The 25,151-nt window shown below is 38.7% G+C and overlaps 2 protein-coding genes across 5 annotated transcripts in view; both read right to left on the bottom strand.

Moving 5' to 3' along the window:
- Positions 1-1,202: 1,202 nt before the first annotated feature.
- On the bottom strand, positions 1,203-8,836 carry LOC127628975 (emerin-like). The gene is made up of 7 exons (XM_052105976.1): positions 8,721-8,836; positions 3,560-3,643; positions 3,348-3,443; positions 3,201-3,264; positions 2,989-3,030; positions 2,270-2,323; positions 1,203-2,138 (listed from the first exon to the last, which is right to left on the bottom strand). Exons 2-7 carry the CDS (start codon positions 3,639-3,641, stop codon positions 1,916-1,918), a joined length of 561 nt encoding a protein of 186 aa, XP_051961936.1. The 5' UTR covers positions 3,642-3,643; positions 8,721-8,836; the 3' UTR covers positions 1,203-1,915.
- A 1,491-nt stretch (positions 8,837-10,327) lies between these two features.
- The window catches only part of LOC127628511 (filamin-A-like), a 51,792-nt gene continuing 36,968 nt past the window's right edge, over positions 10,328-25,151 (bottom strand). Inside the window, exons 29-47 of one of the 4 annotated variants that reach the window (XM_052105299.1) lie at positions 24,921-24,944; positions 23,139-23,386; positions 22,521-22,607; positions 21,552-21,651; positions 21,333-21,473; positions 17,113-17,241; positions 16,756-16,929; positions 16,515-16,676; positions 16,192-16,395; positions 15,938-16,090; positions 15,705-15,827; positions 15,321-15,587; positions 14,824-14,961; positions 14,606-14,721; positions 13,779-13,911; positions 12,547-12,723; positions 12,194-12,412; positions 11,810-12,013; positions 10,328-11,656 (exon numbers count right to left, since the gene is read on the bottom strand). In XM_052105299.1, coding sequence (XP_051961259.1) covers positions 11,472-11,656; positions 11,810-12,013; positions 12,194-12,412; positions 12,547-12,723; positions 13,779-13,911; positions 14,606-14,721; positions 14,824-14,961; positions 15,321-15,587; positions 15,705-15,827; positions 15,938-16,090; positions 16,192-16,395; positions 16,515-16,676; positions 16,756-16,929; positions 17,113-17,241; positions 21,333-21,473; positions 21,552-21,651; positions 22,521-22,607; positions 23,139-23,386; positions 24,921-24,944 — 2,984 coding nt within the window. In that variant the 3' untranslated portion in view covers positions 10,328-11,471. The remainder of the gene's footprint in view (positions 11,657-11,809; positions 12,014-12,193; positions 12,413-12,546; positions 12,724-13,778; positions 13,912-14,605; positions 14,722-14,823; positions 14,962-15,320; positions 15,588-15,704; positions 15,828-15,937; positions 16,091-16,191; positions 16,396-16,514; positions 16,677-16,755; positions 16,930-17,112; positions 17,242-21,332; positions 21,474-21,551; positions 21,652-22,520; positions 22,608-23,138; positions 23,387-24,920; positions 24,945-25,151) is intronic. The other 3 variants (XM_052105301.1, XM_052105300.1, XM_052105302.1) reach the window with 3 other exon arrangements.

Below are 25,151 nucleotides of genomic sequence, written 5' to 3'. Positions count from 1 at the left end.
GGTGCCGCAGACGCTCAAGCATGCCGCAGACGCTCTCTCACATGTCAGGGTGTTACAGGGAAATTGGAGACTACACCTGGAGGTGATGTAGATGATACGGCTGACTTATTGGACAGCAGATAGTACAGGGTTATCCAAATCTGTGGTAATGGGGGAAAGCATACAATGTCACGTCCAGCCAATCGTGAGGCAGTGCACCCAGGCCCAGTAATCATGGCACGTCCATCAGAGAGAACAAATGAGGGCACTGAGTTGTCTGACTGTCAGCGAACACATCGACGTGTTCGCTGACAGTCAGACAACTCACTGCACTCGTTTGTTCTCTCTGATGGACGTACCACGATCACTGAGGTGACAACTCTCAGTGGCTCATTGGCTCAGTGGTTGAGGCTCAGGGTTACTGACCAAAAGGTTGGGGGTTCAAGATGCCACTGTTGGGCCCTTGAGCAAGGCACTTAACTCCAGGTTGCTCTGGGGGGACTGTCCCTGTAATAAGTGCACTGTAAGTCGCTTTGGATAAAAGCGTCTGCCAAATGCATAAATGTAAATGTAACTCTCTAATTTGATTCTTGGTCAAAGCACAAACACAAGAGTTTTCAACTAGTGCTTTCAGTACTGCCTCTGGCTGTCTTCCACTCAGTCATAGAATCACAGTTACATTCGCAGCCAGCTGTATATATGGTGTAGAATAAGTTTTGATGGAAAATTAGCTACCCAGTGAGCAGAAAACATTGTTAGTGTGTGATGTTTTCATAAATAGAATTTTATTTGAAATCAAGAAATAATGCCATGAGTGTTTTTGTCTGAACATCTATTTCCTTTATGTGTTGCATTAATTCAGAGATACTGCCATTGCTGACTTTAAATCCCTTTTTCTTCAGCACTAAGCCCGATTCTGCACTCCCTGCAGCTTGTTCTTTCAAACAGCATGCAAGAATTGCTCACATATGACTTGACCTGAACAGAATCACTTTCAGGACAGTCTGCATGTAAGACATTCAGAGCTCCAGACTAAAAAAAATTACTTGGGAGCATGACATCCGGAGACTTGGCACATTCTCTTTACACTCTAGAGGCGGTTGTGCATTAAAATCCCAGGAGATCAGCAGTTTCAGAAATACTCCAACCAACCCGTCTGGCACCAACAATCATGCCACAGTCAAAATCACTGAGATCACTTTTTTCCCCGTTCTGATGGTTGATGTGAACATTAACTAAAGCTCCTGACCTGTATTTTCATGATTTTATGCATTGCACTGCTGCCACACGATTGGCTGATTAGATAATCACATGAATATGTAGGTGTCTAATAACGTGGTTGTGAGTGTATATTACAACTGTGACCTGTAGCAGAAGCACAGCACTTAATTACATTTTATTAAAAATGTTTAATGAAACTTTGTATCCACAACATTTTCAGCATACTAAGAAAATAGTGAATACAAATCAGCTTGAAAAAAAATTGTGCTTTACAGAATAATTATGTAGTAAACATATTGCCACTGCATAATATGCACTGTACGTTCAGTTTTTAATAGGCTTTAAAGTACACTTATAAAACCAAATTGTGATAAATACCCCCAATTAAATACATTTTAATACAAATTCATTTTCTCTTTCATAAAAAGGCAAAAAAAAAAAAAAAATCCATCACACTTTTACATTTGATCCTGTTGGGTTCATTAAAACAGGCATTGCAAATATATGAAATTAAAGCTTCAAATTGCAGATTTTGTAAGTTCATGGTTGTACAACTGATAACATATGCTAATGCAATATAAAAAGACACAGGACCTCATAAACAATGTTACAAATTACCAATACTTGCCCTTCACCAAGGCCACATTATTGTTGTTCTTTAACTGAATCAGTTTTGGTAGGGGTTGATGCACATATATTAAACCTCTTACTACTTTTACTGAACCTTTTTAAAGGGTCCCTCTTCTGCAGGCTCCATATAGGAGTACACATAATAAAGAAATATAACAATGATTAGAAACACTAGGACATGAAGCCACCCTGGCACACCCCCAGATTTGTTTAACTCTGGGCTGGCAACATGCTGGCTGGATTTGGAAACTGACGGGCCTAGGCGAGAAGAACTCTGATAGGTTGTCCGAGTTTGGCTGACAATGGGCCTCCAAAATAGACAGGAAGGAGATTTCAATTATTTTCTAGGGCTGTTACAGGATCAATAACATCAGAATAAAAGCAGTATATTGCTTATAACACGATTATATAGAATTTTATTAAATTAATAAAAACTCACTCATGGGTAGTGTCTACGTCATCTCTATAGCCAGTAAACTGAGAACTCCGTGTGCTGGGGAAAGACATCATATATCCAATTAGTGTAAGCATTCTGTTCTAACCATATTTCAGTGTCTATAATTCAGCCATTAAAGGAATGTTCCATGTTCAATACAAGTTAAGCTCAATCGAAAGCATTTGTAACATAATGGCATAAAAAGTAATTTCGACTCGTTCCTACTTTTCTTTAATATAAGCAAATATCTGGGTTACAGTGAGGCACTTACAATGGAAGTGAATGGGGGCCATTTTTTTTTAATACTCAAACATGATTTTTGTGTAATAAAATCACGTACTAACCTTTTCTGTGTAAAGTTATACAACTTTGTTACCATGATGATGTAATTCCAGCAATACCTAAAATGACTGTAAAATGACAATTTAAACAACTCTACAGCTCAAATAATACATAAGTATTAACAGAAGAATTAATGCAAGTGCTTTTATAAAATTATAAGCGTCACATTTTTTCTCCATAAATTGGCCCCATTCACTTCCATTGTAAGTGCCTTACTGTAACCTTGATTTTTGCTTTTTTTAAAGAAAAGGAGGAATGAGTCGAAATTATTTTTTGTGGTAATCAACCTTTTGCCACAAATGCTGTCAATTTAGCTTAACAAGTATTGAACCCAGAACATTCCTTTAAAGTGAGATGAAAAAGGAATGAATGAATCTCACTCATGGGAGAAATCTGCCTCAGCGACCTTTGACCTCCTTGTGCTGTGGAGACATCATATATACAAACACTATAAGCATGCAGTAAGTGCAGAACATTATCTGTGATAACAGCAAGACAATTAGTTTTTATAGAAATTATAATTATACTACGGTAATATAATGTGAAGCAGGTTATTGCAAAACATCTTCAATAAAATACATTTATAGCTCACATATCACCAAATCCATCATGTCTTGCAGCTTGTTGATGATACGTAACATATTCAACTTCCTCCTCTATAAAAACAAAATCAAGTTTTAGAAGTGTAATTCTACACCCCAAATATGGATGATGATAAAGCCAGCTTTTTAAACCTTACGTTCTTCTCTGTAGTATGTCTTGTCAGATGAGGATGGTTTGGTATTTTTGGCCATGACATCTTTCAGTTTCTTCTCATAGAGCTTCCGTGTGGAAACTGCAAAACAAAGAAAAAACAACTTTTGCCAAATTCACAGAAAAAAAGAATAGAAAACGTTTTGACTTGATAAAATGAGACGTGTCCTTGAATTAGTGAATTAACACAACACTTACCTACTATGGGTCCATGCTTGATACCATACTCATCCAGCAGCTGGCCGATCTCCTTATCAGACTTATCAATTAGTGAGGACATGGCTGCAACAATGAGAAGCTTAATGATAAAACAAGTCAATATGCAGAATTAACTGATGATAATTGTGCTTTGCTAATCCTTATTTTACATAGTAAGATTCTATTTAGGAGGTCCTAATAACTTCAGGCCTACTGCTGCAGTATATATCTCTGGGCCAATGAGAAACAGGCCCCATAAGCAAGCTTATTTTTGTCTCAAAACAAAATCAATGTCACCTAGAAGATTTTTAGTGAGAAACAATGAGCACTGCAGAAGAATGTATAAAAATATTCACAGTCTCAGACTGCTAAAAATAAAACAACTTTTTCTAGCAAGGTTAAGAAACCTTTGCCATGTGAGTTACCCCGGGAAGAGGTCCTCCAGTCGCAGCGGAAAGTAAGGGACTTTTTGTAATACCTTTTTTGTTGAAAGACATAGAGACACGAAACCAATGTCATTCAATAGAGGACAGTGTGAAACTTTCACAACCATTCGTATTACCCCAGTGGTTGAATAGGGAACTGCATGTCCAAAATTAAGATACCTCATGGTTTTACCTTCACCTTTTTTTGTTGAAGGAGATAGAGGCACAAAACCAAAGTCTTTCAATAGACGAGGACAGTGCGAAACTTTCACAACCTTTCTTTTCAACTAGTGGTTGAATAGGGAACTGCATTTCCAAAATTAACCTTCTTTTTGTAATAGGAGGACAGTGAGTATTTCAAATGACTGATATGTTTAGCATACTGTATGTTGGAGTTAAGAATATTTGTGCATAATGCAAAACGATATACAGTACCAGTCAAAGGTTTGGACAATAATAATCATTCAAGGTTTTATATTTACTTTTAATATTTTCTACATTGTACAATTATATTGAATGCATCAAACCTGTGAAATAAAACATATGTAATCATGTAGTAGCAAAAAGTGACATTTGAAAGACATCCAAATATATTTTTAATTCTTCAGAGTAGACAGCCATTGCCATGATTATTGCGTTGCACAATCTTGTTATTCTGTCATTTTTGCGATACGTCTCATCCCAAACCATCTCATATTAGGTAATTGTACTTTTTGGTAGTGATTTGTTTGCTTAAATTTGACCATGAAAGCCTTTTTCATGCAGTCTCTGAACATTTGATGATCAGAATTGTCAGTTTCTTTAACTTCTTTTTGCTGCAATCCCATTTAATTTCAGATTTCTGAGGCAGGTAAGTCTAATGAGCTTATCCTCTGCAGTAGGTTTAACTCAGGATGTTACTTTCCTGTGGCGGTCCTAGGGATGTGCACGAGTAGTCGAATACTTGAGTATTAGTTTTTAAATAAGTATTCAAAAAGTACAAATACTATTCAAATTTTGCTTTGCTGGCCATATATACAGTGAGATGAATGTTAAACACTGAACACACAAACTAAAACACAGTTATAACAGAATGCAGTGGGTGATGCTGTTGGGTGTGGACACAAGTTCATCACATTTGATGAGCAAACCGTTCTGTTAGTTTAGATGGACACCAAAATCTGGGATATTGCGAGAATGTGGCTTACTGCAAGAAAGCTGGGTTCCTGTTTAAATGTACTGTACAAGCAGTGTACCCTTTACTCCCCTATATGTGCAACTCGTCAGAAAGCAGCATCCCCGTAGCAACGTAATCCATGTGATGCTTCTGTAAACTACAAACATGGCATCCGAGACTTTCTTTTTCTTCGCTTTGTATGAGCTTAAATGCTTTCATTATTTACTTTTTTGCTTTCACGCATTGCATGTTTAAATGTTTTCAACAACAAAAAACACAGAACATAATATATGCTTGTTTTCGATAATTAGAAGCTTGTTTTTTTAAATGGTGATGCAACCTTTATGACTAAAAAAAATATTTTACAACTTTCTTTCTCATTTATTACCTTCATTTAAATAATAGAATATTCAAGTTTTTTATTATCTTAAAATTCAAATGCCAAATTATTGATGAATGCCCATCCCTAGGCGGTCCTCATGAGAGCTTAATAACAGCACTTTATGGATTAGGCGGCTGCACTTGAAGATACTTTCAAATTAGTTGCAATTGTCCAGTTTGACTGACCTTTATTTTATAAAATAATAATGTACTGTCGTTTGTTTTAGCTTATTAGAGCTGTTCTTGGCATAACCTTGAATAACAATAAGTTACATTTGAGTGGTCATTTTAGGTTTTAATTTAAGCAATGCCCCCTCAGTCAGACAACTGCACACCCTCTGTCAAAATGTTGTATTTTAACCATTTTTTTTTATAATTAAGTTATCGTCTTTAGATGTATTTTAACTTTTTTTTTTTTTTTTTTTGCAAGCCTATATTTTCAACTAAATTGCTAAATAAATAAAGCAAATGAATCCTTAAACTATTTGAAGTGAGTAATTGAACATTTCCAGTGGAAGGTCGGGACAGGAGTTACACTGACTTGCCAATTAACTGCTCTATTTTCCTAATTAGAATTTTGTTTTTCTGCTATGTAATTCAGTCAGAGCTCAAAGGCTAAAAGAAGGAAATGAATTTAAGAAAAGGATTTTACCTAGGATAAGGATGAATGAATTATGTAAATTCAGTAACTAAAAAGTGCAAACGTAAGTGGAGATGCGGTCCTCAAGACAAGAGTTTTAACACCAGCACTTGGTGCATTCAGTTGTTCGAAATGTGAGTACAGTGGTTTATTATCTTTTGCTGTGTTTTGATAATGGATATAAGTGAAGTTGTCTTAAACATTATTTAGGTTGATAAATGGATAGAATTTCATTCACTCAAACAAACAAAATTCATAATTACATTTTTTCAAATTGAATTTAGTAAGTTTTATTAAAAAAAAAAATACGATTTAAATACATTGAGTTTTTATTCATTTAATTTAGTTAAAAATTTCATGGAGTTTTGTTATGAAATTGAAATGCATAAATCTGTGCTCTCCACTGGATCATTTGATAAGACATTTATTAAACTACATTTTTGGCATATTTTGAAATGCTGACATGCCACAGTTTCAGACACATGTACAGGCAAGTGATAACAATAGTTTACAATAGTTACCAGGAAGTGAATGTATATCATGCACTCTGCTTTAAGAGGTGTTTAGGTTATTTTTTTTTATTTTTTATTTTTTAAATTACATAATCTTAATTAAGGGTCTTTCACATGACTCGCATCAGCTTTACTGTAATAATGTTGTATTAGCCACGACTGTAGTAACCAGGTTTTTTTTTGGCAGTAACAAAGGTTTTGATACAATTTCTGTAGTATCCATATGGATTCTAAAACTTGGTTTTAGTAATAGTAACCATAAAATAATATCTATGGTTAATTTTAAGGTTTTATATGTGGCTTATACTAACTAAATATTAAAGGGAAAACAAAAGCAGTCTAATCATTTTCTTTTTAGGCCCATACATATATAAAATATCTAAGTAAATAATAAAGTTACTAATTTTATCCAAAGAATTTCTATAAATGTAATTTAATAGGAGCATCTACGGTGGCCCAGTAGTGCACAACACAACGAAATTCAAAAAGCAAACATAAGTTCACAACACAACGGAAACAAGCCACAACACAACGCAAAAAAGCCGCAACACAACGGAAACAAGCCACAACACAACGGAATAGCCACAACACAACGGAATAGCCACAACACAACGGAATAGCCACAACACAACGGAAATGATCCCGACCACTAGGGGGCAGCGTCAGCACTAAAAAGCCGATATTTCACACACACACACACACACACACACACACACACACACACACAGCGTCAAACTCGGAGGAGAGGAGAGGAAAAACACATGTGAAAACAAAGCAAATGCAGGAAAATGAGTCAGAAGCACAGCAGCATTTGGAACCACTTTAATGATGTGGACAATGTTAAAGCACAGTGTAGAATTTGCCAAAAAAAAATATCGCATAAAGCCGGTTCTACGCACAACCTACACCAGCATGCGAACTGTGCACCCAACTGTGAAGCTAGCGGAGCTTCGAGAAACAGCTTTTTCTTTAATATGGGTTCTATTATGTTCAGATTGTATTTGTTTTGAATGTTGTTTCTATACATTAAAAAGTTCTAATGCAAATGCTTAATAGTATTATTTTTTCATAACAAATCAATGCATTTTTAAAGAAATTGTGAGACACTGCGAGTATGATTTCATTTAATAATTGAATTAGAATTGTTTTCACACCTATCATAGAGAAAACATTTTTTTTTTTTAAAGAGCCGTTTGTGAGCCAAAAGAGCCGGCTCTTTTCAGTGAGCTGAGTCAAACGAGCCGACTCACGAAAAAGAGCCGGATTGCCCATCACTAATCCAGACCGCCAGCGATAACGCATGGGAGATTGAGAGCAATTTACCGTTTCCGGAGACCACCTGTTCCCCTAGTGGTCGGGAGCATTTCCGTTGTGTTGTGGCTATTCCGTTGTGTTGTGGCTTGTTTCCGTTGTGTTGCGAACTTATGTTTGCTTTTTGAATTTCGTTGTGTTGTGCACTACTGGGCCACCGTAAGCATCGGTAATGGATCGAAACGAAAAATAGTGGTATCGCCCATCTCTAGTGAGCGCTGTCTGTCTGCTGGTGAATTTTAGCATTTCGTCACGATGAGCGGAAGGAAAAAAAATGTCCGATGCCATGCAACAATTTGCTAATATAATTCTAAATAATAAGACCACTAGTTAAAAACAACAACGATATTTTTATGTGAGGATCGATATTCTTGATACCACATCATAATCGATACTTTAATATCGAATCACACAAAAGTTTCGTTCGTTTATGAACGACCAATCGATAATGTCGAGTGAAAATAATGAAATCCTGTCAGATCCAAAGACATTACAGCGAACGCATTTGGTGAAAGCAACCTAAATTATTACACAGTCGCTTTTCAGACGAAAAATATTTTGGGGAAAACTTATTTCTTACGTACGAGCAAGCGAAACTACACTGTCACGGCTTTAAAACGCATTTAGCACGACTAGCAATGAAAGGAAACCATCGCATTGCAGTATCAACAGCTTGCTTATATTCTCACCTATTTATAGATATTTATTAAAATAATGTTTTTTTTAATGAATTTACCTCACAACGCTTTCCACGAATTCTTTCTGGAGCAGAAAGGTGCTTCGCTGTGCTGGGGCGTGTCGCACTCGCGTTCATGAAGGAGGAGACATGGATCACTTCCTCACACCCCGTCCTGCTGCCCAGGCGAGTTTAGACAAGAGCGTCTTATGGGATAGTTCACTCAAAAACGAAAATTCCCTCAACCATTTACTTACCATGTCATCCCAGATGTGTATGACTGTCTTTCTTCTACTGAACACAAACGACAATTTTTAGAAGAATATTCAGCTGTTGGTCAATGCAAGTGAACGATGGTCAGAAATTTGAAGCTCCATAAAGACAGCATAAACGTAATCCATACGACTCCAGTGGTTTAATCAATGTCTTCTAAAGCAATCCAGTTGGTTTTGGGTGAGAACAGACCAAATGTCTCCTTTTTCACTGTATATATTGACAGCTGTCTCCTTGGCGATCATAATTTCACATTCAAAGCGGTATTCAAGCTAGTGTGTGTTAAGTGCACTGAGCTTTGGCATGTTTCTGACATGGGACAGTCTTGAATACTTGGTGCCACGTGCACACACACTTAAAAGGAAGTTCACCCAAAAATGCTAATTTGCTGATAATTTACTCACCCTCAGGCCATTCAAGATGTATTTGACCTTTCTTCATCAAACAGGATTTAAGATTTTTAGGAAAGTATCCCAGGTTTTTAGCTTCATCCAATACAAGTGAATGGACACCAATTTTTGACGGTCCAAAAAGCATTTAGTCAGCATCAAAGTAATCCACTCGACTCCAGTTGATCAGTAATGTATTCTGAAGTGAATCGATACATTTTTGTGAAAAACAAATTGCCAATTATAATTGTATCAACTTTAAATCTGCGCTTCCAGCAGCTCTCTGTAGCCGTTTGAATTGACCTAACTCTCACGTGAAGTACGTTCCTTTGTGATAAACAAGAGTGGAACTTCTGAAATCTTGTGTGAACGCACACGCCAATGTGATATCACGCGATGCGATTCATTCATTATTGACAGGAAGTGATTTTTGTTTGTTAAAGTTTTAATTAGCAATTAGTTTTTCACACAAATGTATCAATTCACTTCAGATGGCATTACTTGATCGGCTGGAGTAGAGTGGATTACTCTGATGCTGACTAAGTGTGCTTTTTTGACTCAAAAATTGGTGTTCATTCACTTGCACTGGAATAAAGTTCAAATACTTCTTGGAAGGCCTGAGGGTGAGTAAATAAGCACAGTTTCATTTTTGGGTGAACTGATCCTTTAAGTATCAAGACTGCAAGTGTGGGTATTGGGACAGGGCAAAAGCAACAGGCATTGACTGGAGACTTGAACAAACTAATCAAAAGATTTTACCAGGAACATGTTTTTTTTTTTTTTTTTTTTTTTTTAAACTACTCCGTTTGTTAAGGTGTGCATTTTCAACAAGCCCCCATTCCCGAGGGTAGTTTCTGAAACTTTAACTTAAGTCACCAGATTGGGTGTCCTCAAAATGGAAAACATAATTTATTTATTTTTTTACTTTAAAATAGATGGAGCTGTCAACTGAAATGTACACCAAAGTTTTATATTGTACATATGAGTTCACAAAGATCTAGCATATGCAAAACACCCAAAAATCATATTTTTATTTATTCTTCCTCAAATATAAATCTCTCATAACACCAGTGGAATATGTCTGAACTTAATATCAATAAACTCATACATTAAAAGTTGTTGCATCTGATACATTTTTTTTTTTTAAAGGTCCAAGAAAATTAAGACAGTTTACATCTTTAGATTGACAGAAAAATAGTTAAGACAACTTTATTGTGTATCAAAATACTGTAACAGTCAAAACTTTAGACATCTAATATTTTTTACTTATTTTTTTTAATTCTAAAATACTGATTATACAAATGGCATTCGGGCACAGAGCTAATGAGCTGACAAGTGAGAGCATATGTGATCTTTTGAAAAACAAATTCCTAGTGTGTTTTACATACATTAACAATAAACCCATGACAAATCACCATGCATCTGTAATCTCCCTTTCATTACACCTTTAGCAAGTTCCCTTTACTGTTGCCAAAACAATCACTTTGCACAAGCCCTCTTTTCAAAGGTCTCTAATTTTGACATTGTTGCCTCTTTTACCCCACAGACATTTTTGACAATGTTGATTGAATTGGAAAAAAAAGAAAAAAAGATTCAAAACACACTGACAAAAGGGCAAATCCACAGAGCTATGGCACCAGTGTTAATTCAGTCTATGTGAAAGGTACAGGAGGGATGAAGCACTGTTAAGCTCTACTTCACCCAACTGCAAATTAAAAGCCTACAAGTATGTGCCAATTCAGCAGATGAATCACATCCATTTCTCCTGCTACTAAGCAATGGTTCCTTTTTACAATTACGGCTGGCACAGCGGTCTCCTAAACCAGGCAAAACATTGTAGCGCAGCTACACTGCGTAAGGGACAAAATCAGTAACAAACTGGTGTAAACCAACACAGGGAGCAAAAGCCACCAGGACACTCTCTGCTTTAAAACATTACTGGATGCAGCAAACATAATAGGATCAAAGTGTAACTGGCATACAGTGAAAAGGTGCTTTTTAACACCCTCTAACTTGAAAGCTGAATAGTGGTGCAAGATATTGGAAGAGAGAATCATACGGGAGAGAAGGACAGTGAGTTTTCAATGTTTATGTATTTGTTTATGACACTTGCAGGAGCCATAGAGTTGGAGGATTTGTTTGAGAGCCATTAGACTGTTATGTGGTATGGGCTCCCAGGGATGTGTTCATCACCCCATTTAACCACCAGGATGTACTCTCCTTTCTCCTTCAGCTGGTAGGACACATTATAGAGGCGGTTACCCAAGTGCTTCACCAGGATCTCCTCACAGGGAACTTTGGGTCCATCGACGCCAACCAACAGCATGTTCCTCCCTGTGTGGATTGGTGTAAATATATAAACAAATCTTTGCATTTATACACCATTCTCCGTTAATCCAATGGAATTGATTTGGCTGGTACAGCACCATATGTCTAAAATGACTCAAACTATGCAACTACATAACTCCATATATTTCTGAACTGTACCTGCTTTACTACAGTCCACACTGAAACTGTTCTTCTGTCCTATGAAGCCCTTGGTGAGCCCCAGGCCCTTGGCAGCTACACGGCTGGCATCGGAGCTGGCCCAGCCTGGTGCTGCTTGCTGGCTGGTCATCACACTGCGGGTCATCGGGTCAACCAGCACTGATGAGGTCTCGTGCATGCTGTGGCTATTAACCAATCTGGAACCTGCAGGCAGACACGTCACAGGTAGCATTTAATTCATGCATTATGACAACAATTCCAATTCCATCACCTATACATCCATCCTAAATCTAGGCAACATTAATTAAAAAGCAGCAAATGTTGGCAAAATCCCATTATATCCACTGCACGTAAAATGATTAAACACTATAGCGTTTTTCCTACCTGTAATTTTAGCTTTGAAGGGGCTGCCAACAATGTGGTATGGGCCACCATATTTAATAGAAATTAGGTAGTTTCCAGGAGCCATAGGTGTGTAGGTGACCTTGTAGCCCTCTGGGCATTCCTGACAGTCCATCTTCACCTTGGAAGGCCCATCAATGGTCACTGCCAATGCACCAGGACCAGCTGAACTTGTGTTCACAGTGAATTCACATGGAGATCCTGGAGAGCAGGTAGTGTTAGTTCAGTTTATTACACTTGCACATGACTCCCAAATCACCAAATTCTAAAAACATGAAAAGTATTGTACGTCAGATTTTACTTGTCACAATTTAAACAAATATAGTTCTTTGTACCAGTGGTGCCTCCTTCCAGACCAGCTCCATAAGCAGACACCATTCCTGGGTCACCAGCCTGGCCCATCTCACCAACACGGATCTTGAAGGGACTTCCAGGGATGTGAGAGCCATTAAACTTCACATCTATTAGATAAAGGCCATTTTCTCTAGGGATGAACCTCACAGCATACTTATCTGTGACGGAAGTGCGAGGAGAAAGGGCTTAGTTTGAAGATCAGCCATTGGAGCATACTGGAGTTATGAATCATGCTTAAGAACAAAATCTTCAACAAATCTCCAGTTTAAAAAGGTCTCATCTACATGTTTACAGGACTAAATATTTACCATTAATCTACCAACTGCATGGCTCATTTTGGTGCAAGTCAAACTACAATATCCAAATGCATCACTGAGTTACTGGAACAATTCTTAAAATCACAACACACTATAGCAAGTGATGCCCTCCTTAAACTACACAGATTAGCTCTGTTCGGTGCTGATCCGGGCCAGTTGGCGCAGTTATGCTTTCTTTTTCCACTGTGGTGCGGTTAAATCAGTGTGTACGTAATAGATACATCTTTTGGAGAGTGCTTGAGAGGTAAACATTGGAGCAAGTGCGCTATTGAGGATGATCACATTTTCCGGATTTAGGACTGCTTTTTTCCTTGGTTTTACAAATACATAGGAAAGACATGTCCCATGTCGCAAAAAGAAAAGCATAGAGGAAAAGGCGAGAGGTATACCATTATGTGCTGAGGGCTTGTGTTTGCAACCGGACATGAAAACACAAAAAGGTTAAATTTCCCAGACTAGCTAAAAAGAATATTAAATTAACAAAAGTATTATATGAGAATATATTGATACATTGAGTTTTAATGAGCAAGTTATCAATTTCCCTTATGAAAAAGGCATGTAGAAAAATAAATCTAAATAAAACTACCATCATAATATCATGAATATACACCAAAACATAAATTTTTATAAACTTCAGGCAAATATTAGTGAACAGGGTGAACTAGAAAGAACTAAAAGTGCTTATTAGTTAACTGACAATTGTGAGCCGCAACGTCCTAAAGCCGATCCACCAGCAAGGTTGAGAGCAGTTAGCCAACCGTGCTTCTCTGGAATTACGTTTATAATCATGCCATGCCAAATAGTGCTTAAGTGGAAATGCTACTGTAATATTTCCGTACTGTGCTCCAAACCATTCAGCCAGATGGTGGAAAAATGTATTTTGTCTCCATGGTTACCTTCATCAATCTCTGTGACACAGCACTCTTCAAGGGCTCCAGATGGGCTGTGAACTTTGGCGTCGATGACTCCCTTCACCCCATTTAGGCTCACAGCAAATGAGGCTGGCTGGTTCACCTTTAATCCGGACTCCTGCATTAACACGACACTGCCACACTCAAACTTGTGGCTTTGTTCAGCAAAACATATCTTCGAGACTCTAAAGATGGCCAATTTAAAATCAAAGAGATCTTCAATCCCTCTCTCTCTTACCATCAGGCTAACAGGGTTAAAGAGAGAGGCATGGAGATGCTATGAAACCCCCACCCCCAGCAATATAAAGATGTAAGTGCATAAAGACATATGAGCCTCTTTTGCCCTCTTTAACCCTTTAGCCTTTGACTTCCATCCCTGTTGCCCATAAAAGGCTGAAGGGCTGTTGGGAGCCTTTAGGACAAGGCACGAGAAATACAAACAGTCCTTCAGTATCCCAGAAACCCCAGCACAACCACTCAACACAGCAGCAACAGATAATTCTGACCTTTTTCATGCTGGGTGTGTGCAAATACTTAAGAAAAAAAAATTACCCTTTTAATATATGCAGCTTGCTAAACAAAAAAAAAATCATAGCTTGTACTTGATGTATGAGCATGTGTGTAGAAAGATGTGTTTTTAAAACACTCTCTCTCTCTCTCTCTCTCTATTTTAGAGGTACAACATTGCAATAAAAGGTAAAACAAAACTTCTGTCATTGTACTGCTTTCGTTTCTGTTGCAGCTGCTGTGCTAATGGTTGTCTTAAAGAGTTGTTTAGGGCGGACAAATGTCTGTCTTTCTCGAAGCCTCACCTGAAGACTGGCAACAGTGAGACGACGGGCATCATCAGTCGGTGAGGCCACGGGCACCACAAATGGACTGTCAGGGATGTGCTCATCATTGAACCTAATGGACACTTCATAATCACCTGTAACAGTAGGGGGAACAGTCAGCCATTAGGATGAACAAGTTTCCAGAAGTGTAATGTTCATAGAATGGAAGTAGAACCAAGGAGGAACAGAAGTCTCACCAGGCTCCTGCACAATGTAGGAGACACCGCTTGATCCATCCTTGCGATCTTCAAAAGCAATCTCTGCCTTGCTGGGTCCCTCCACTGCGATAGACAGACCACCGGCTCCTGCTTCACGGGTCCAAATGCTAAACTCGGCTACACAGGAAAGCAAGCATGCTGCATTAGTGTCCGTTCACCATCTGCTCTTTTTTCCCCCTTGTTTTTCTAAGTAAACATCCGCTAGTCGGATGTCATTGACTGTAGCACCATATATTGCCATTTTTTTTTTTTTCAGGAGCACAGTATTTAGACAATGTCAGGTTTAAAAAGAACTGCAACTTGTAAAAGCACATCGAGACCGCCGTCCTGTTATATCAGTTGTGCTGCACTTAGCTTTTTTTTTTAGCACAAGCACATATTCGGTCTTAACAGGCTCTTGGGCACTTGGGCACTTAAACTTATTTTGACTATTAATAGTAATAATAATAATCAACATGTACACAAACGACTCCTACCTGGCACTCCTGCCTCTGCTCTCTCTAGACCAGGGCCTCCAGCTCGGACCTTGTGGGCACCTCCTTCTCCAAGAGGGCCCACAGTGAACTGGAATGGGGATCCTGGGACATGCTGGCCCTGGTACTTCACACTGACTGTATGCACACCCATCTCTGTGGGTACAAAGCGAATGCAGTACGTGTTTTTTTCTCCCTCCATGATCTCTGCCTTGTGCACCTTACCAGATGGACTTGTGACCTGAGCAGTCATGTCTGCAATGCTGATCTCTGTCAAAAGGATACACATGGGATTACAGAGGGTAAATGGGTATAGGTGAATTGTAGGAGAGAAAAAAAACAGCGCGTGGATTAAGAATGATTAGCATTCATTTTCCGAGAACTTACCAGGGATCTTCAGACTTAGGTCGCACTGGCTACCAACATTGGCCACAGAAGCAGCTTTTCTTCTACGTGTGATGCTCTCCTTCATCCTTCCCTCTCCAGTCACTTTAACTGTAAAAGCACTTCCTGTAGCAAGAACATAATGGGTGAATCAGGTTAAACACAGTTTATTCATACAGTAATAAATGACCCTATACAACTGCCATTTTTGGAAAAAGAACACTGCTAGTAAACACCTGGAACATGCTGGTCAGCAAATTTGATGTTAATGATGTAATTTCCTGGTTCTGTGGGGCAGTATGTGACTTTGCAGGTGCCATCTTCCTGATCTTCAGTGTTAATATCCACCTTACTGGGACCCTCAATGGACAAACTGAGGCCTCCATATCCTATCAATAATTAAAAAAAAAAACCTTAGGCATTAAAATGAGTCCCATTTAACTAAATGAAAGCAGTATTTATAAATCTCCTTAGAACATGCTTAATTTACCTGCATCTCTAGTGTCGATGATGAATTCTGCTGGCTCAAAGGTGCGAGCATCACTTAGGCCTTGGCCAGTTACACGTACACGGCTGGCATCAGCAATCTCCGATTGGTTGATCATGACAGAGATTGGGCTATTAGGAATATGACGTCCATTTTTCTTAATGTTTACCAGATGCTCGCCAATTTCTTTAGGCACAAAGGAGATACCTGGAGGGAAAACACTAGGTGGTGAGAACAGGTCGCAGAGAGAGAGAGACACATAGAAATGTGTCGCTTTAAGAAATCCCTTTCATTCTACATGCAATTTCTAGTCCATTGACACTTACCCACATGCCCATTCCTGAGCATCTTGAGTAGGCACGGCTCCTCTCGGCCAGAGGGGGTGGTGAGAGATGCAGTTAGCTGGCTGAGGTCCAGCTCTCCAATGTCTAGAGGGATATCAGCAGCTGAGCCCACCTTCAGATGAGACATGCGCATCGAGTCGTCACCTGTTAGACATACATAGAAGTGATTCGATCATTCCAAACAAATGGAAGCGAAGTCCCCCCCCCGGCTCTTCTATCATACCTGTGATCTTTGCCATAAAAGGGCTGCCAGGAATGTGCTTGTCATTGTACTTGACGATGATGTTGTAGTCTCCAAGAAGAACAGGGAGGTAAGACACTGTGCAGGTACCGTCCTGATTGTCAGTGCAGCTGATGTCTGCTTTTGAAGGCCCCTCAATGGCCAGAGACAGACCACCTAATAAATATGATTTTTTTCTTCAGTCAAATACATTGATTTTTTCTAGTTGATCTGAAGCATTCTATAAATGGACAACCTTAAAAGCAAACTTAAAACCAGAGGTATTTTTCACAATGGATAAAATGATTGTACTAAAAGTCATGTAATATGAAAGAGGTGCATTGCAAAGCGTGTCTATACCCTCTCCAGCATCCTTTGTGTTGACAGTGAAGATTGCAGGCTTATTGACCATACCATGAATTAGCCCAGGACCATAGGCAGTCACATGGCCACTGTTGACGTAATCCACATAGAACTGCAATGGACTTCCTATGAGGGAAGAAATTAGCCAAAAAGTCAGTGAAGTTTCGGCCTTGGATATTCAGTGCGACTGCTGTGTGCATTTTCCATTTCCCTTTTTGATTTGTAACTAGAAGCACCTAATAAACAAGCAAAAAATAGTTTTCCTAAAAATTGATGTCCACATTGTAGGTGGACAGCAGGACAAATAATTTTAAGCTATAGAAAGTCAGATTTCTTTCATCAAATAGTTTGTGTTCAGGAGTGTTGGTTATTCATGTTTTTGAGACTTTATATAGATTACAGCTGATTTTCTATAAAGTAATGGCTAACAATCAAATCACTGCCAACCATGTTTATATACAATTTTGCATTATAACATTCTGAATCTATGTACAGATTATCATTATTCAATGTCTGCCAAACAGGTCGAGAGGTTCAAACAACATCTGCAGCATGAAACTGAACTTTTGACCAAATGTTAGAAGTGAATTCACTAGGCTGCATAGGAAAGCTATAGGATGCTCCCTTGCTCCCTAAATAGTGAATGACTTGACCTCCAGTGTGCTGTCTGTCTTCACTGGTCTCGGAACAGATTGAAATGATCCACTGAAAGCAACATTTTCCACCTTATGGATATGTCCATTGATCCTAAATGCAATTATGCACAGTAAATTAAGGATTTTAAATGGAAAGTTAGACCCATTGTCCACATACGTAAACATTGTTTTTTTTTTTTTTTGCCATTTCATGATAAATCGGTAGAATAAAAAAAAAAAAAAAAACACAAAAAGGCATATCGGATGAAATTAGAGACTCTACTCTGTGGACTCAAACAAGTTTTAATGTGAAAACTTAAGCTTGAATCTTCCCAGATGTAGTTTTGTTGCCGGCTGAAACTCGGCTGAAATTGGCGCCATGTTATTTTGTCACACGACTAGATGCGCTGAAAGTTTAGCCCTTTAATGATAGCCTAGAGTCTCCTGAACAGAGAACAGCAGTTTAAAAAAAAAATTATAATTATGCATAACCTGTAGCGAACCCAAAACTTAATGTCCAAGCAGGGTCTCACAAGGTTACAGTAGAGCGCCTAATGTCCAAATTTAGTGTAATTGCTAGAGAGAGAGAGAAAAAATATATTAGGCCTACAAATAGCGATTCTTGAGCCAGACGATTTAGAAATAGTCACCGATGAAAAATCTATTTTGTCATAATATAAAAACATACACACATAGGCAGGCCTAAATGTGTGTGTGCGCGCGTGTCAGAATGCTACAATGACTGATAAATATAGGAAGCAATATTTATGCCACCCATCCAGATCGGAGAGCAGTCATCTCTGTGGATGAGTTCCACACTAACAGATTTTCTCCGAGTAGTTTCCTCTTTTAATGCAACGCTGCTACAGCCATAAAAGCACGGTTTTGTTCAGAGTCGGACCTTAAATCCTCTGCTGTGATCAATGTTCCGGTTATTATGCATAATCCAAAAGTATAGTTGAGGTGTTGTGGAGAGTATTCGTAACAAGTCATTCAGATTTTGTCCGACAAGGCATTATTAAATATTTTAGCTGTAAAAAGGCTCAAACTGTTGGGTGTCGTAAACTACATGTTGCGCCCCCGCAATATTTAGAATTTAACGGTCAGGGTATTCATGCGCAGTGGCGGGTAATTTTGCACATTTACCCGCCACTGTCGACAAGAAATGCCGCTTGACACCAAAGACGCGTTAACAAAGGAAACACGCCTGACTGAATTTTGAAGATCAGACAAAATGCGCAATTGATTTTCTTTTCTGTTGAGAAGTTCATTAGCACTTCAACGCGATTGTGTCTCGCGGAACACGCGCAAATTGTGAGTTAGTTTTTCCCCCTCTGTCAGTCATCTGTGGGCAGTTTGTAAGAATAGTGTCGTCTATGAGAACGCTGCAAAGGATCACAGACCATCTCAGGATGTAGATGCAAATAACATGCACCGACATTAGGAGTACAGGGGAATTGCATGCGTGTCAATTCAGTACAGCCTCAGAAATGTTTTTTGAACAATTACTCTTTAGCCTCCATTTGTATGTTGAAAAATTATGATAATAGTAATAGCCCATCATGGTAATATACGATATATTTTATATTAAAACAATGTTTGACAAAGTATAATATATATATGTTTTTTTTATTATTATTGAATACAAAATGAAGCCTTATACAGGGCATCCGGAAAGTATTCACAACGCTTCACTTTTTCAACATTTTGTGGTGTTACAGCCTTTAAATTAATTATTTTCCTAAATTCTACAAACAATACCCCAAAATTACAACGTGAAAGAAGTTTTGAAATCTCTGTAAATTAAAAAAAAAAAAAAAAAAAGAAACACATGTACATGAGTATTCACAGCCTTTGCTCAATACTTTGTTGAAGCACCTTTGGCACCAATTACAGCCTCAAGTCTTTTTGTGTATGATGCTACAAGCTTGGCACACCTATTTTTGGGCAGTTTCTCCCATTCTTCTTTGCAGGACCTCTCAAGCTCCATCAGGTTGGATTGGGAGCGTCGGTGCACAGCCATTTTCAGATCTCTCCTGAGATGTTCAATCAGGTTCAAGTCTGGGCTCTGGCTGGGCCACTCAAGGACATTCACAGAGTTGTCCCGTAGCCACTCCGTTATCTTGGCTGTGTACTTTGGGTCATTGTCCTGTTGGAAGATGAACCTTCACCCCAGTCTGAGGTCCAGAGCGCTCTGAAGCAGGTTTTCATCAAGGATGTCTCTGTACATTGCTTCATTCATCTTTCCCTCAATCCTGACTAGTCTCCCAGTTCCTGCCACTGAAAAACATCCCCACAGCATGATGCTGCCACCTCCATGGTTCACTGTAGGGATGGTATTGGCCAGGTGATGAGCAGTGCCTGGTTTCCTCCAGACATGACGCTTGCCATTCAGGCCAGAGTGTTCAATTTGTTTCACATGGTCCGAGTCCTTCAGGTGCCTTTTGGCAAACTCCAGACGGGCGGTCATGTGCCTTTTGTGGAGGTGTGGCTTCCAACTGGCCACTTTACCATACAGGCCTGATTGGTGGAGTGCTACAGAGATGGTTGTTCTTCTGGAAGGTTCTACTCTCCCCACAGAGAAACACTGGAGCTCAGTCAGGGAGGTGACCAAGAACCCGATGGTCACTCTGACAAAGGCCCTTCTCCCCTGATCGCTCAGTTTGGCCGGGTGGCCAGCTCTAGGAAGAATCCTAGTGGTTCCAAATTCCTCCATTTACGGATGGATGCCACTGTGCTCATTGGGACCTTCAATGCTGCACACATTTTTCTGTACCCTTCCCCAGATCTGTGCCTCGATACAATCCTGTCTCTGAGGTCTACAGACAATTCCTTGGACTTCATGGCTTGGTTTGTGCTCTGACATGCATGGTTAACTGTGGAACCTTATATTAGACAGGTGTGTGCCTTTCCAAATCATGTCCAATCAACTGAATTTAAGTTGTAGAAACATTTCAAGGATGATCAGTGGAAACAGGATGCACCTGAGCTCAATTTTGAGTGTCATGGCAAAGGCTGTGAATACTTATGTACATGTGATATTTAAATTTTTTTTTTGAGACTTCAATACCCCATAATGACAAAGTGAAAAGTTTGTTTGTTTGCAGAATTTTGAGGAAAAGAAATGAATTTAATAAATTTTGGAATAAGGCTGTAACATGACAAAATGTGAATACTTTCCAGATGCACTGTACATGGGTTCCTTTGCAATAACTAGTCGTCTAGCGCAGACAATGCACTGACTGGTCAACTGGTAATTTTGCACATACCTACCTTTTACCTGCAAATTGTATATTACAAAGTGAAAAATTTTCATTAGAGACCCAACTGTTGTTCAATAGACATTTCTTTGAGAAAAAGTTTATTTTTATTAGGTTTTATATCAAAACAAAATAAATAATAATAAAAAAATATCCCAATACATATCGAATCAGCTTGGAAATATAATTTTAATATAGAATTGGGAGGTTTGTGGCAATTCCCAGACCCTTGTAATTGCACTGTAGATCTTGACAACATTAATTACCCTGGATACTTGCGTATGGCTGGATTGACATGAAATCGCTACACAGGTAATTTTACCTGGGATGTGTATTCCATCATATTTGATGTCCATCTCATGTAGGCCAGCCTCAGTTGGGGCAAATTTCACAGTGACTGTGCCATCCTTGTTGTCTGTAATATCTGGCTTGGTCACTTTTCCTGAAGGCATTCTTACGTCACCTGTGAAGCATCAAGTGTATATATAAGAATCTTGCATAGGAGGTCTTCTCCATTATACTCAGATTTGCAAGTGCATACCTGTAATTTCTCCCTTTTGAATGGTGAAAGGAATAACCAAGTCAAAGGGTCTCAGCCCAGCTACGTCCAGTCCATTCATGCCCATTGGTCTGTCTGTGGCCTATGATGGAAAGAGTGGGATCAGAAACAAACTAAAACCAACCATGGAGGTGGACACTGAAATCAGTTGGCCATCTGAAACGGAAGATCTAAAAGCTACAAATCTTCATCAGTGGGTCTGAGGTCTTCATTGGTATATCTGAACTTGCACATTACTTTGTTGGATATTTCTCTTTATTCCTCTGTTTTTATTAGAGATGCATCTCGGGTCTATCTTGATCCTTATGATATAAAATCAAAAGCACAAAATCCATTTATCAAACAACATCCAGATAAATCGAATTATGGCTAGCATCTTGATTTTTAGGTCAAGTGCAAACATTAAGTAAAGATGGTCAAGCAAACATTTTATACAAAATTTTATGAATGTAGAACAGCAGACAAAACAGCAGACATGACAATAGCTCCCTAAATTATGAACAAACAATAGGAGATGGAAAAAGAAATAACGATGAGGGTGATGACATGGACGATGATGCAGCGACCGACACTGTGAGAGAACGATATTCTAGGGATCATTCAGTGACTGGCCAGTTTGGAGAAGGGCCGGAGTTAAAGCCAAGCAGACAAATGGCAACATGACCAACAATAACAAACCACACAAAACATCTAGAATGGCACCATGATGACACAAAGACATTGAATGGCGTCCAACATACGGCATAAGCTCTGTAAAAACCAGCCATTTTGGTAAATGTAGACCCACATTTATTCCACAAACTCAGAAACATGGGATATTAGATGCAAAATCCTGAATCTGCAGGAAAAGAAAGAGGATGAACAAAAAGGAAGGACGAAGGGCTGTTTGGGGACTCATAAGTAGCAGAGCAGGAGATGCAGACAGGGGATGAAAAAGGGGCGTGTCAGTACCCATGGCTGGCCCATGTTGGGCGCGTAGGCGTACTGCAGGCTCTGGGTCTGCTGCATAAGTTGGTCAGGGGAGGCACCTTCCATAGCCTGAGATAGGGCAACAGAATCATATATAAAATCCATCCAATAACAAAAACTTCTGGTTCAAAGATGGTCAACCAGGAAGTGGTATTAACTTGTCACTGCAAGTTGCATGATGCTGCTTACTATAAAGACAAGGTAATTTCAATTTAAGCTAAGAATTAATTCATTGTACAGATGTGCCATTCACAGTTAATCATGATTACTTGATTCAGCAACCTCCCAGTTATCAGACACATTTGCTCAGAGTTAAATGGAGTAGTATTTGGCTGGACTTGTGATCTCAACACTACCCTCTCCACGTAAAATAAAATAGCTTTTATTAGGCCATTCCTATGACTGAAAATTATTTAAAACCTTTCAAAAAGGCCCATTAATTTCTTTGAGTAAAACTATTGATGAGGGAAAATTACTGAGTGAACCTTTAACACGGTATCTGGCTCAGAGTGAAGGCCAAGGGCATGCAAGTTTGTCACAGTTTGAAATGACTGAACGGTGATCCATATGAATGAAGTATCTTGTGTAGTATATACATACCGTTACTTGGAAGGGGCTATTGGGAATGTGTTCTCCGCCGAAGCGCACACAGATGACGTATTTCCCAGGCTGGGGTGCGGTGTAGAAGATGTCAAACGTTCCATCCTCATTCTCAACAACATCCACATCCACCTCGCCTCCATCTGGAGTGCACACAGTGCATGTCACCTTGCCCTTTCCAGCGGCCTTCGCATCGACAGTGATGACTGTCTGCTCTCCAATCTGGATGGTTGGACCAACTCCAGCCCCTGCAGAATAGCAAGAACTGTTTATGAACAAGAATTCATGCTGGTAGAAGTTTTGTTTTTAGAGATTTTAGTACCCATCCCTCTGCAGTGATATTCAATCATGCACTAGATGCCAGCATCTGGAACTTTAAGGCAACAGATGGGTTAGGAGAAGTTGGATCCATCATTCAAAAAGAGTTAAACTCAGATTTTAACAATATCTATGATGCACTGCAATCTATACTTTTCTTCCACTGTGACTTTAAAAAGCCAACAATCAGATCCAGTATCCTTTTTATCCGTTACCTCAATTTCCAGAGCACTACTGTATATTTAATAATGCAACCAGTAACTCCAAAAGAAATACACAAGCTGGAAAAAAATATTAATATCAGTAAAATCACTTACAAAAAAAATCAAGTTCATGGCAAGTTTGTCAACAAAAATTGTCCATTGATGCCAGAGGTATGCTGCAGCTTCACCACTACAGATGAAGAGCTGCAAACGTCTGGCAAACACAGTTGCAGCAAAACACAACCTCATATGCATGTGAAAATTAGTGACAAATTTGCTGTAAATTTGATGAACGTTTGCAGCTACTTGCCAGAACAAGATATTTTGAAAGGGTTTCCACCATATAGGCATATTAAAGCCTTGGTAAGTTAGTGATTAGTCCCCTGCAATTGACAGAATATGTAATACCAGTTACATCAAGAACAGAGAGAAACAAGGATTGGACCCTTTTAAAAGGGATAGTTCATCCAAAAGTGAAAATTATCTTATTTCTTCAGCACAGCACAGATTTTTTGAAAATATTTCCACTCTGTAGAGCTTCACAATTCAAGTGAATGGTGATCAGACTTCTGTAGCTCCAATAATCACAAAATAAACAAATACTCCATACCACTCCAGTGGTTAAATCCAGGTCATCAGAAGCAATCTAAAAGGTGTGGGTGAGAAACATAAAAATGTAAGTCTTTTTTTACTCCAAATCTACACTTTCACATCTGAAAGTCACATGTGGTGCCTGTTTAGCTTCACTTTTGCATCTGAAAGTGAAATTTCAAGTGGAGATTTAAAGTAAAAAATTATATTGTTCTGTTTCTCACCCACACCTATTATATTGCTTCTGAAGATATGGACTTAAAGACTGGAGTCTTATGGATTATTTTTATTTTTACTTTTAATGTGATTTTTGGAGCTACAAAAAGGTCTGATCACCATTAACTCGCATTGTATGGACCTACAGAATAGAGATATTTCAATAAATCTTTGTGTTCTGTTGAAGAAAGAAAGTCATACACACCTAAGATGGCATGAGAGTGAGTAAATGATTAGAACATTTTCATGTTTGGGTGAATTATTCCTTTAAAAACAAGTGATCATACATATAGATTTCACTACTGTAATACTATCAAAAAGTCAAAAATCGCTCTCTCTCTCTAACACACACACAGGAAAGGAAAAAGAAGTCAAATAGTAAAAATAAACTTTAAGTAGTGCCATTCTGCATGCAGAACCAAATTAAAAGTTTAGCATTATTCAAAGCGCTTACCCAAACCGTGACCTCCAATTGAGACTGAGACCGTGAAGCAGAGCAAAAAAAGTGAAATAGTAACAATCAGGGCAAAATACAACAAATGTGTGCAAAACAGAAATAAAATAGAGGTGAGGAGTGAGTGATTGTGAAGGGAATGTGAGCAGCGCTACACAAAAGGTGTTGTCTGTGCATTTGATTTTTTGCTCCCAACTTCCCACCCACTTTACACAAGCAACAAAAACAACT

The sequence above is a fragment of the Xyrauchen texanus genome, chromosome 35 (assembly GCF_025860055.1).
Source record: "Xyrauchen texanus isolate HMW12.3.18 chromosome 35, RBS_HiC_50CHRs, whole genome shotgun sequence".
Taxonomy (NCBI): Eukaryota; Metazoa; Chordata; class Actinopteri; order Cypriniformes; family Catostomidae; genus Xyrauchen; species Xyrauchen texanus.
Note: the sequence above shows the minus strand (reverse complement) of the source record. Positions and strands in the feature narration are given on the sequence as shown.